The following is a 12,586-nucleotide window of genomic DNA, read 5'->3' as shown; positions in this document are numbered from 1 at the left end:
TGACTGTGGAAATGTTGGATAAAGTTCTGTCCCCAACTGCCAGAGAATAGAATAAGCCAGAAGGAATTCAGTAACAGAAAAAATGAGTAATTTTTATTAGTGTGATATTTTGCCAATGATTGCTTTCAAATGAGGGAGGAATACGTATCAAGGTGATCTTTAAAATATTATTTTAATGCTTATGCAGTGTAAATATTAAGAAGTTAATGGATTTAGCCAACCTGAAATGTAGACATATTCTAAAACCTAAGATTAATAACTTTTCATTTAAGGAGATGTGTTAAGTCAGATGGCAGGATTACCATCTTTTGTCCTCAATGCCAGAAACTAAATGAGCCATGTGTCCTTGTCAGGATCATAATTGTGATTAAAAAAAGGTCAGTCTTCAAGCAGGATTAGTGTAGATAAAACATGCACAGATGTAAGACTTAAAATGATTTTCTCAAGAATATGGGACTCAAACACTGCAAAGTAAAACGAAGAAATCCTCAACTCTACCACTTTGCTAGGCCACTCCCTAAGGCTATCAGAATGTTACCTATTTTAAAATCCCAATAAATTTCCCTGTTGAAAAACACATTTTGATTTTTCATGCCAGTTACGGAGAAACCAGGTTTATGCTAATAAATGGAACATGCTCAGAGACCAACTGGCATGGAACAACTTTCACCTGTACTACTAAACTGCCCTCCAGAGTGGCGACAGTATTCCATCAATGCATGAGAAAAAGCCCATGGGCCTTGCCTGCCAATTCCCAAACCTTGTCTGGGAATCAGCAAGGAGACAGCTAGTCAGCTGGTGTCAAAACCCTGCCAGGATCCATTATAACAGTTTAAAGGCAAGACCAGTTTAGTTTCACCCCTAGGGAATGCTCTGCAGTACTGTTCAGTTTTCCAGTACAGATACAATCAGTACAGCAGAGTTAAGGGTGAAGGCCCGTCCTGAAAAAGCAGTAGCTTTTATTAGACTTTTCCAGTTTGACCAGACTATCTACCATGTCTGCCTTCCTAAACAACTCAGTTCTGACACGTGTGTCTCACACAGCCTCCAGTGCCAGTCAGCCTGGTGCATGCAAAGGAGCCATAGTGCCAGGCTGGAGCCAGGAGAAGTGTGACAGCTCCCTTCACCCTGTCCTCTGAGAACAGCCCCATCTGACAGCTATCACCCTCACCTACCACTGCCTCTCTTGGGATCCCTGTCTTGCATGACCCAAGAGAGTTGGTCTCATGCAGAGGTATCTGACACTTGTATTTTAAAGGACAGATGATCGCTTCATGTAAAGGCACTGTGGGAAGAGCACTAGCAGAAACAGCGCGAAACAAAAACCAATGAGCAAGTGACACACTGAAAAGCATTATTTATAGAATCAAGCAAAGATTACCCTAATAATCCTTTAAAGGTCTGAATGTGCATATCAACAAGTAATACACACATTACCAAATGGTCAGAGGAATAAAAACCTTGAAGCATGGCTGCCAAGTAATTCCTTTATCTTTGCCCACATGAAAAGGCAAGTCTAAGAAAGCTAAAACCCCCAAATCAGCACAACTTATGGAAAACATGAGTTGCACAGAAAAAAGCCAAAAATTCATCTTTCAGAAGGGTTGGGATGGCGTTTCAAAAGCAAAGCCTTTCCTACAGTGAAGGAACTAAAAAAAAATCCTTTCTTTTTGATGGGATGAACAGCCAAGATAACATATGTGTCTCTGTGTGCCTTCTATGTTTTCTAAAGAAAGTTCCAAAACTAGACATGAATATATAAAGGTGAAAGGGGCATTTTTGTAGAAGTCTTTTTATTCTTTTCAATTAGGCAGCATAACATAATCCTCAAGAAACAGCAGATACCGAGACAATATGCACTCATATTTCCCATTCCCTAAAGTCTCATTGAAAAGAGAAGAGGTAGACACCCAAGTGTGCTAAGTAGAATAAAGCTGCTAAAATACCACTGCCAGGTGCAAGCAAATCCTCAAGAGTGCCAAGCACATACCGACCGACCCATTATACCGCACTGAAAGCCACATCTATCACAGCACAGTGGAACCTGGAAAAAAATTAAAGCTTGAGAGTAAACAAAACTGGGGAAAAAAATAATCTCAAATCAACCCTCCTGTAATAGCAGAATATTGCCCAATAAACATAATTGTTACTAAACTGGTACTTTGCATGATCTCACAGATGGGTCAAACAAATTTCATTAAAAGATGTATGTGACCTCCTGCATTTCAAGCTGCTGAAAGTACAAAATGAAATTGCTAAAGATTACTACCAGCTCTACATTTACAGAACACTGTCTTTTTTCTGGGAGCAGGGAATAACTTCACTTGAGGTATCACTGCAATTCTCAACTTCTGCTTAAAAAGAAGCCTTTGCTAAACTTGACAGATCCCCTGAATCAAAAGGAGAGGAAATAAGTTTAAATCCAGCTTAATTCTATTAAAAAAAAAAAAAAAAAAGAAAAACAATCCTTCCTTTAGTTGCTTTACTGTCACATGGCTGACATTCCAGTATTAACAAAATCCAACTCTAATTTTCAGCAAGACACATTTATGTAACAACATTATACAACTTGATGTTTAAGATAGACAGCTTAGGCATGGGTTTTGCTATGGTTCACATGACATGAGTGACTGATTATCTAGGTTCTGCACTAAAAATAACATGAAGCTTGCATGCATTGTAAAAATAATTGCCTTGCTGTACTGGAACACAAATCTCAAGAGACAGCTCCTAAATCATAATGTTAGCAGACAAATATAGAAATGAAAGTACAATGCGACTTTCAATTTTCTTGTTAGTTCAAAATAATTCTTCATGCAAGAACACACAATACACTCATACATCACGGGGATGTGCAGAACTCCTCCATTTAGGAATGAAGGATTCCTTGTCAACTTAGAAAAAAAAACCCTATGGTTTGATGTCACTTTAAAAATAGGTCATAAAAAAATTACACTTTTCTCAACAGAAGTCATGTCCTTCCAGTAACAGACATTCATTTATCAACAGCTAGAAAAATCAAAATTCAGGAAGACTTAAAGACTCTGCACTTGAGTAAAGCATTGTTACTACACAAGGACTGAACCTGAAAAAACAATAAATCCAAGACACAAAGGTGTAATTATGACAAAGTAATTAAAATGGGCCAGTAACCTCCATTTGCTCTAGAACCCGAAGAAATCAAGGCCATGCATACAATCAACTCCAACTACAGGAGCAGCTTTTTAGGGACTGGAGAACATCCTGTCATGTTATCCCTTTGAACAAGCCAAACCCAAAGCTTTCCTTTACCCCTTAAAAAAAACCCTGGTGATTCAGGCATGGCTAGTACAATGTTATAAGGTACTGTAAAGAAGAAAGGATATTAATCCTATTAAGACCTAGATGGCAATAATTCATGGCTCTCTGGGTTAGAAAAAGCAGCATAAGTCTAGTTGGAGTCATGATATAGTTCTATAAACTTATGGAAGCTAGGAAATGGAAATAAAGAACTTCTGGTTCTCCAGCCATAAGAACAATGCAGCATCCAAAAAAATCACGATGAACAGGTAAAAAAATAAGAGGAAATACTTGTGTTTCCCAACCTCCCAACTGCCAAAGAATGTTGTGGCAGCCAAACATACATTTTCCAAAAAGCCATCAATTTGGCTTCACATTGTTCTATAATTCTCTCACCGCCACACTCTATAGTGCCCATTACTAGCTGCTTGTTAAGTAACCTTCACTATTCACTTGAACAGTGTTTGTTATACATGCTCATGCCCATGTGATATTTTGTAAGACATTGAGCACATCTACTTGACACCTGCTAAGGGTTTTACGTAAGGAACCCCAAGTTTATACAGAAAAATTCAAACCATACATTGGCAACATGTTCTGCTATTCTATTTTACGGCAATAAAGGACATTCAACATATCAAGTAGTCTAATCTTAATTGGTAAAATATTCTATATCTTCAAAATTCCATTTTCATCAGTGAAGCTTCCTTACAGGGTTTCAGAAATCAACCCATTTTTCATTCAGACTCACAAAAGTAATAGGTATGTAAAAGATGATGAATCCCAAGATGTGCACGAATTAAAAGATTTACTTTAAAGATGTGACAGCATATCTAGCACAATCAGTTCGCTGAATGCTCCTGAAAACAAATTGGCAAAAACACTGAATGCAGATGATAGTCCATGAATGAAAACAAAAAAAAAAATTTAACATAGAATAGGCCTTACCTAGCTGTTTTTCTCGTTCTTCTCTCCGTTCTCTAGCAAGCCGTTGCCTATCATCAACCTTTAGTATTGTTGGATGATCTACAAATAGAGGGAGGGGGAAATATTAGTCATATAGCATAAAATCAAATAGTACCATAAACGGGGTATGGTTTTTTTTTAGGGGAATGACCATTAAACAAATCTAGTTATTCTTTCAAAATAGATCCCGTTTCCAGAAATCCAACTTGGGAGGGGGGTGGGGGGGTGGGCAGGGGAATGACAGTTAAAAACATATGAATGTATTCTAATTATCCAGTTGTAAAACTCCCAAACAACGGATTAAGTTCTATCTCTGAATTCCAAGCAACGCTACTGCCTGTGAAAACCCAGCAAGTTTTATTTTGTTTCTAAGCCTGTAACAACTTGATTGCTTGAGAGTGAGAGCATTCTGACAAAATACTGTCTATTATTATTCCATATCCTTTCCCCAAAACGCATCCACAGAAATTTCTACTACAGTGCTAGTACTCTTCCCACTAGTATTGCCTTTGAAAACCAATAAGCCTTATTACATGAGACTGAAGCAGCTCAGTACCCAAGCAAAACAGGTTGATTCAAAACACTGTAGCAGTTCAGATCGATCTTCTGAAGATAGTATGACATTGATCTCCACAGATGTTTGAGTGCACATGTGTTAAAAGCTCTGGCAAATCCATTAAGACAGAGCATCACATGCATGGACTAATATAATACCAGTAAATTAATATGATAGTTTCTTCAACTATTCTTGTAGATTGAAAGTTAGCTACGTGATTTTATCAAAAATATCTGCAATTGGCCCAAAAAATTTGTGTCAGAGCCCAGGCTTGACTATAAAAATTCAGGCTTTTTTAGAAAAACACGACCTGGTCTGTGAGTTCTCTAGAAGACGACAAAATGCTTAACAGCTAGCATTCTACCTCCAGCCTCAGCAATGGAGTTTTTCCAGAGAAAAAGGGAACAAAATACAAGTTACCAATTCATCTCAGCATGTTGCCAAAACTAATTTCCTACTCATCCTTAGCCTGTTCTGTTAAACCTGGAAAGCTGTTAATTTTGTGCTTTTTTTAACTAGCACTGAAAAAGTCTGCTTTGAATAAAACAAGTAAACAAAAAACCTCACAGAAAAATCAAAAAGATTTCTGGGTATAAAGAAATGGTCTGATTTATCTTAGTATTGAGGGGAACTCAGTTTTTAAGTATTTTAAGATAAAGAACTACCTAGATGTGGGTATTTCTCGCACCAGCTTGACAGCATCAGTGAGTGAAAACTGACCTTGGGGAAAAAGACACAGTTATGCTCGTTGGAAGGAAGCCATGGGAGCGAGAAGTGAAAGTTTAAGATACAGAGCTGTTAGCAGAACTTGTGGCCTTGTAGATAAGGGAGTTGCTAAGTTGCTGTGTCTGCAATAGAGAAAAAGCTACAGTGGAAAAATCACTGAGCACAGTTACAAGCTGATACATCTGCCCGCTGTAAAGGTATAAAAGGCTTGCTTGATTTTAATAGAGCCCTCGATCCGCACTCGGAATCCGTGTTTCAATACACCACAAATGGTGCCCAAAGCGAGGCCCGCAATCAACTAGCTGTCAACCCGGCGGCATAGCTCAGCCGAACTACGGGGCTACATGCTGAAAGGAAGCGCATCCAGCACGTCAACTGCCTATCGCGGGATGAAGGTAAGCAGCTCAGAACTATGGGGACTGCTTTAACAAAAGAGCAAAGAACTGGTTTACAAGTTTTTACTAACATTCTTAAGAAGCATGGGAAGAATGTAGATGAGGAAGAACTGAAACGTGCTCTTCTATGGGCATCAAAAGCTGACCCATCCGTTAATACCACTAACATTTATACTCCGGAGATTTGGGACAAAATAGGCATCCATCTATGGGACTGTGCTACAAAAAATGATAAGGTAGCAGCTACTTTGTTGAGTCCTTGGTGAATTATTTTTGAAACTTTAAAAGCTCATGTTGGCTCACAAGCAAAGGAAGCAGAAGCAACATCTTTGGCTCCTTCACTACCACCACCCCACACCCCCCCTTTGGCAGACCCTGCCATAAACCCACAAACTAAACCTGCTGTTACTGCTCTTGTGGCTCTGTCACCTGATAATGATGACCTGGATAACCCTTTTGACCCAGGGCTTATTGATTCAGAGAAGGAGCCTGATTTATATCCTCCAGATCAGGGCTCCTCAAACTGTTTAACCAGGGGCCGGCGCGCGGATGCAGTGGCAGGCAGCCATCTGCGGCTGCTTGGTTTCCCCCCCCCAACCCCGGCGGGGGTGGGGGGGCTGGGGAGGGTGGTGTGTCTGTAAATACCAGGGGGCGGATTGAGGACCTTGGGGGGCTGTATCCAGCCCGTGGGCCGTAGTTTGAGGACCCCTGCTCCAGACCCTCATGATAAATGGGCAGCTGTAAAAGGGGAAGCAAGGCAAGTGGCAGATACAGGCATGCTGCATGCTTTCCTTGTGGTGTATATACCTGACCAAGACCCACGACGGGAAGCTCTCTTGTATGCTTTTATCAAAGATATCAGGCAAACAGTGATGGACCATGGACTCAGGGCTCCTTATACAACCCATTTAATAGAGTCTCTGTGATATTCATGCCTTCACGCCTAATGATTTTAAAACGTTGTTTCGCTTGATAATGACAGACAAGCAATACACTATGTGGGAGTCAAAAATGGGGGAGCTTGCAGGCATCCAGGCTACTGAGAACTCAGTGCTGGGAGTGTGCGACCCATTGCGAATGGTCAATGTCGATGTATTACTAGGGCAAGCTGATACAGCACCAACGCTGCACAAGCTAGGATTTGCCAGGCAGGTTTGCAGCAAGCTAAACAACTGGCACCCTGTGCTTTGAAAACTGTCCCTGAAGCTGGTAAACAGAGGCAGTCTTTTGTCCAAATTAAACAAGAAGCAAATGAACCATTTATGAAATTTTTAGACTGACTTAACGAGGTTTTGGAAAAGCAGACCGATAGTGAGAAAGCACGTGAATATGTTTTTAAACAACTTGCTATTGAAAATGCCAGCCCTGCCTGTCAGAAAGTATTACAACTTGTAAGGAATTCTAGCATTGATGATATGTTGAATGCTTGTATGAATACTGGGTCTAGACAAGACAATTTGTCTCTGTTTGTGGAAGCATTTGTAGCATTGTCAGTTAAGTCACGGCAATGCTTTTCTTGTGGTCACTACGGCCATCTACGAAAGGACTGTCCAAAAGTAGAAGTAAATAATAAAGGGGGAACACCTGGAATCTGCCCACACTGTCGTAAAGGGCGTCATTATGCCAATCAATGTCGATCAAAATTTGACAGGGACGGCCAGTCTTTGACCTTACTGGGAAACCCCAAGCGAAGCACCACAAGGGGTCATGCAATGACAACAAATCACCCCTCCAAATGTCCCCCCCACGGAGCTGCAGTGTGAGTGGAGTGGACCTGGCCACCTCAGCAGAAACAATAATTCAAGAGACATCAGTTGTGCTTATTCCAACTGGTATGTACGGTCCACTCGGTCATGGATAGGCAGCATTGTTACTTGGACTAGTCTGTACAACATTGAGAGGCCTTTTTGTGCTCCCAGGGGTCATAGACGCTGATTATGAAGGAGAAATTAAAATAATGGCGTGGACTCCAATGCCACCATGTACTATACCAGCAGGAAGCCAAAACACACAATTGGTACACTTTCTACCCGAATCACTGAATGCCGCCTGTGTAGCATGGGGTTCAGGCTGTTTTGGATCTACAGGGGTGCAAGAAATTTACTGGACTCAACAACTAACTATGGATCGACCCAAATGTCCTGCACTTCACAATCAGGAAAGACAAGAATTACTATGCAAGGAATCATTGATAGTGGAGCAGATGTCACAGTCATTTCTCCTTCACAATGGCCCAGTCACTGGCCTTTAATAGAAGCTCATGCTTCCTTATCAGGAATTGGTGGTCAAACTTCTCCAAACAAGAGTGAAGTGCTTGTTGCTATTATCAGACCAGAAGGAAGATCTGCTTTAATCAGGCCCTGTGTGTTGCCTGGCTCTCCTACCCTATGGGACAGAGACTGTTTAAGCCAATAGGGTATGCATTTAAGTATGCATTTTTTCTAGGGGCCACTATCTTGCAGCAGGTCCCACCATCAACCTGGAAAACAAATGAACCCGTGTGGGTAGATCAGTGGCCCCTCCCAAAAGAAAAACTGCTGCACCTACACAAACTGGTGGATGAACAACTAGAAGCTGGTCACATAGTGCACACAACTAGCCCGTGGAACACACCTGTCTGTGATTCAGAAGAAAAATAATTCTTGGAGGCCTTTACATGATCTAAGAAAAATAAATGAGGTCACTGAAGATATAGGAGCACTACAACCTGTGCTCCCCTCACCAACAATGTTACCACAAACATGAACTCTCAGAGTTATTGATCTAAAAAACTGTTTCTTCACGATACCTCTTGCTCCACAAGATGCACCGCAATTTGCCTTCTCTGTACCTTCTATTAATGCTGCAGAGCTGCATAAAAGATACCGTTAGAAGGTGTTACCGCAAGGCATGAAAAACAGTCCTATGTCATGTCAACAATTTGTAGCAGCAGTTTTAAGCCCAATACAAGAGTGTTTTGAAAATGTTTTAATCTACCATTATATGGATGACATCTTAATTGCTGCAGAATCAAAACAGACAGCCCAAGAAGTGAAACTGCAAGTAGTCCAAGCAGTCTCAACAGCAGGACCAAAAATTGCAGAAGAAAAAATACAAGAAACCCCACCTTGGCAATATTTAGGATGGAAAATATCAGAACAAAACATCCAACCTCAACGTATCACCTTGCAAACAGAAATGAAGACTCTGAAAGATTTACAAAAACTGTTAGGGACCACAAATTGGGTCCATCCTCTCTTAGGGATCTCTACTGAAGAACTCCATCCCCTCTTTAAACTATTGGAAGGAGATCCAGACTTCACGTCTCCTCAAACGCTTACCCCCTCTGCAAAAACTGCCCTCAATAAAGTGGTTGTAAAATTAGCAGGTCAAGTCACCCACAGGCAAAAAACGGACCACCCTGTCAGCCTTTTCATTTTTTATTCAACTTTTCAACCCTATGGCTTCTTAGCACCGTGGGTTCCACAAGACATATACCGTTGATTATCCTGGCATGGATGTTTTTACCACATAATTTTGGAAAAACAGTTACCGCAGCTATTGAAATGATAGCTATGTTTATCCAGAAAAGAAGAGAGCGTTTATTAACCTTAGATGGTGTTGAACCTAACATTATCTATTTGCCTTTTGATACAAAACAGCTAACTTTTTAAACTCATCAGTCTTTTGGTTTTCAGTGTGCTCTAGCGGATTTTACAGGACAGGTAAGTATTCATTTCCCAGGACACAAAATTATACAGTCCCTACACTCTCTTTCCCTTTTACCTACTTCACAATTAGCTATCACACCAATAGCTGATGCCCCCACAGTATTCACTGATGGGTCTGGCAAAACAGGCTGAGCCGTAATAATTTGGAGAGATGGCGAAGGAAACTGGAAAAGTAACATACATGTCGTCACAGGAACACCTCAGGTAGTAGAACTCTCTGCAGTAGTCTGTGTTTTCAAATTATGGACTACACCAATAAACATTATCACAGACTCTGCCTATGTGGCAGGCCTTGTTTCTAGGCTAGAATGCTCCTTTTTGAAGGAAGTCTCACATGAAACCTTATTTGCTCTTCTCTGGGAGCTCGAGTGGCTCCTGGATTGACGACCACATCCATATTTTATACAACACATGCTCACATACCTCCCTACCTGGACCCACAAGTGAGGGAAACACACAAGCAGACAGGCTTGCAGGTATCACGGTCTTACCTGATCATTTTGCACAAGCTCATATATCCCATGAATTTTATCATCAAAATGCAAAAGCACTGCAACATACATTTCAACTGATCAAGACAAAGCAAGGCAAATTATACAGTTGTGTCCCGATTGTCAACAAGTTGTGCCTGCACCGTCGATTGGAACTAATCCTCAAGGTCTTTCGTCACTTGAAATTTGGCAGGCAGATGTTACTCATATACCAGAATTTGGCAACTACAAATAAGTACATGTTTCTACTGACACTTTTTCATCTAGTGTTTATACATCAGTACACTCAGGTGAAAAAGCAAAAGATGTTTGCTGACATTTTGTTATGGCCTTTGTCACCCTGGGAGTTCCAAAAACTATAAAAACAGATGATGGCCCAGGCTATATAGTGCCTAAGACACAGACATTTTTTCAACAGTGGGGAATTCAGCATATCACAGGCATTCCACATTCTCCCACGGGCCAAGCCATTATCGAATGCACAAATAGCACTCTTAAAACTATGCTACAAAAACAAAAAACGGGGAATTTAGGGTTAAGCCCACAAGAGCATATAGCTAAAGCCTGTTATGTTTTGACTTTTTTAAATCATTGGACGGAGTATGAACCTCCTATACAACACCATTTTGGCTTACATAATACTTCAGAATCTAATAAGAAAGCCCAAGTCATAGTAAAAAATTTACAGACAAATCAATGGGAAGGACATTTTTTGTTAATAACTTGGGGTAGCGGATATGCTTGTGTTTCCACAGGTTCTGGCCCAAGACGGGTACGTGCTTGATGGATCAAACCATCGTTATCTCAGTCATCACCACTGTCTGTGCCATGACGACAACTGCATCAATATGGATCCCACCTCAACCCAAAACCAACATTTGGGTAACCTTAGCCAATCACATGGGACAGGACACATTATGTCTATCAACCGCTTCTCCAGAAAATCCTTTTACAACCTGTCTGGTTGGACAACCCGTTGATGATTGGCCCATCCCCTGAGATAAACAGATCATAATTCAGAGTTTTGGTGATGTGGTTAACAGTTGGGATGGTTGGGTTCCATATTTAGCATATGGTGGGATTAAACCACAGGAACTGGGCATATTAGGATCTGTAAAAATGGATTATTGTGTATACTTCAACTACATGGGCAAAGATGATCTAAAAACAATTCAGTGGCTAGATGCTACCATACCCGCATATAGAAATGCTAGCGCTTGGTGTAATTATACTTCTCCCAACATATCAAAGTCTAGCAATCAATCACTTAAACTGCCCGCAGGATTATTTCGAATTTGTGGAGATCGCGCATGGCCTGGCATTCCCTCCCATGCAAAAGGAGTACCATGTAGCATTGGAAGGTTAACTTTGTTAACACCCAATACATCCATGATTATAACTCATAAGTTACGCCGCCAAGAACGTGCTACACATGCCTTTCAAACTGATTGTAAGAATAATCTAGAGTTTTGGAGCTCTAGTAAAATCATAGCAGCGTCTATATTGGCTCCAGGAATAGGAACAGTGAAAGTGCTAAACATTTTGAATAAGCTTGGCTGCTGGCTTGCGAAACAAACTAACACAACTTCATTGGCCCCGAGTGGACTATTGCTAGATGTTGATTCAATAAGGCATGCTACGCTGCAGAATAGAGCCACAATAGATTTTTTATTGTTAGCGCAAGGTCATTGTTGTCAGGATTTTGATGGGCTTTGTTGTATGAATATGTCTGATCATTCTGAATCTATTCACAAAAGTATTGAAAACTTGCAAGAAGGAGTACAGAAACTAGAACAAAGTGATGGTTTTAACATTTTCGGAAATCTTTTTGGTAGATTAGACTTAACTGCATGGATAAAAAGCTCATTACAAATAGGTGTAGGATGCTTATTCATTTTTATATGTTTTCTGATCTGTATTCCATGTGTGTTGAAATGTGTGCAAACTCTAACAGATAGAGCATTGATACAAGCCTTTTTTATATATAAGGAAGGGGGAGATGTGGGCATTTCTCGCACCAGCTCGACAGCATCAGTGAACAAAAACCAACCTTGGGAAAAAGACATAGTTATGGTCGTTGGAAGGAAGCTATGGGAGCAAGAAGTTTAAGATATGGAATTGTTAGCAGAACTTGTGGCCTTGTAGATAAGGGAGTTGCTAAATTGCTCTGTCTACAATAGAGTAAAAGAGCTACTGTGTTTCTCATAATTTCTGAGGAGAGAAAATGGCTCAAAGTTGAAACTATGTGCTTCTCCCAGGTCCAGTTCTCATTAAGTGTTAGTACATATGTCCTGGTTTCAGCTTTATTTGGATTTTATTTGCTCATGTTCTGAGCTGATACGTTGGCCCGCTGTAAATGTATAAAAGGCTTGCTTGATTTTAATAAAGAGCCTTTGATCCGCACTCAGAGTCCATGTTTCAATATGCCACACCTAGAATACTGTCACCATGAAAGCGTACATA

At 40.5% G+C, this 12,586-nt stretch overlaps 2 protein-coding genes across 9 annotated transcripts in view; one reads left to right on the top strand and one right to left on the bottom strand.

Annotated features, from left to right (window-relative positions):
• The window catches only part of MAP7 (microtubule associated protein 7), a 127,472-nt gene that overhangs the window by 42,118 nt on the left and 72,768 nt on the right, over positions 1-12,586 (bottom strand). For all 8 annotated transcript variants that reach the window (XM_056343399.1, XM_056343400.1, XM_056343401.1 and 5 more), the window contains one exon: positions 4,228-4,305. In XM_056343399.1, the coding sequence (XP_056199374.1) occupies positions 4,228-4,305 (78 nt within the window). The remainder of the gene's footprint in view (positions 1-4,227; positions 4,306-12,586) is intronic.
• LOC130151310 (uncharacterized) lies at positions 5,692-12,463 on the top strand. The gene is made up of 2 exons (XM_056343427.1): positions 5,692-5,922; positions 10,879-12,463. Exon 2 carries the CDS (start codon positions 11,243-11,245, stop codon positions 12,230-12,232), a length of 990 nt encoding a protein of 329 aa, XP_056199402.1. The 5' UTR covers positions 5,692-5,922; positions 10,879-11,242; the 3' UTR covers positions 12,233-12,463.

The sequence above is a fragment of the Falco biarmicus genome, chromosome 6 (assembly GCF_023638135.1).
Source record: "Falco biarmicus isolate bFalBia1 chromosome 6, bFalBia1.pri, whole genome shotgun sequence".
Classification (NCBI taxonomy): Eukaryota; Metazoa; Chordata; class Aves; order Falconiformes; family Falconidae; genus Falco; species Falco biarmicus.
Note: the sequence above shows the minus strand (reverse complement) of the source record. Positions and strands in the feature narration are given on the sequence as shown.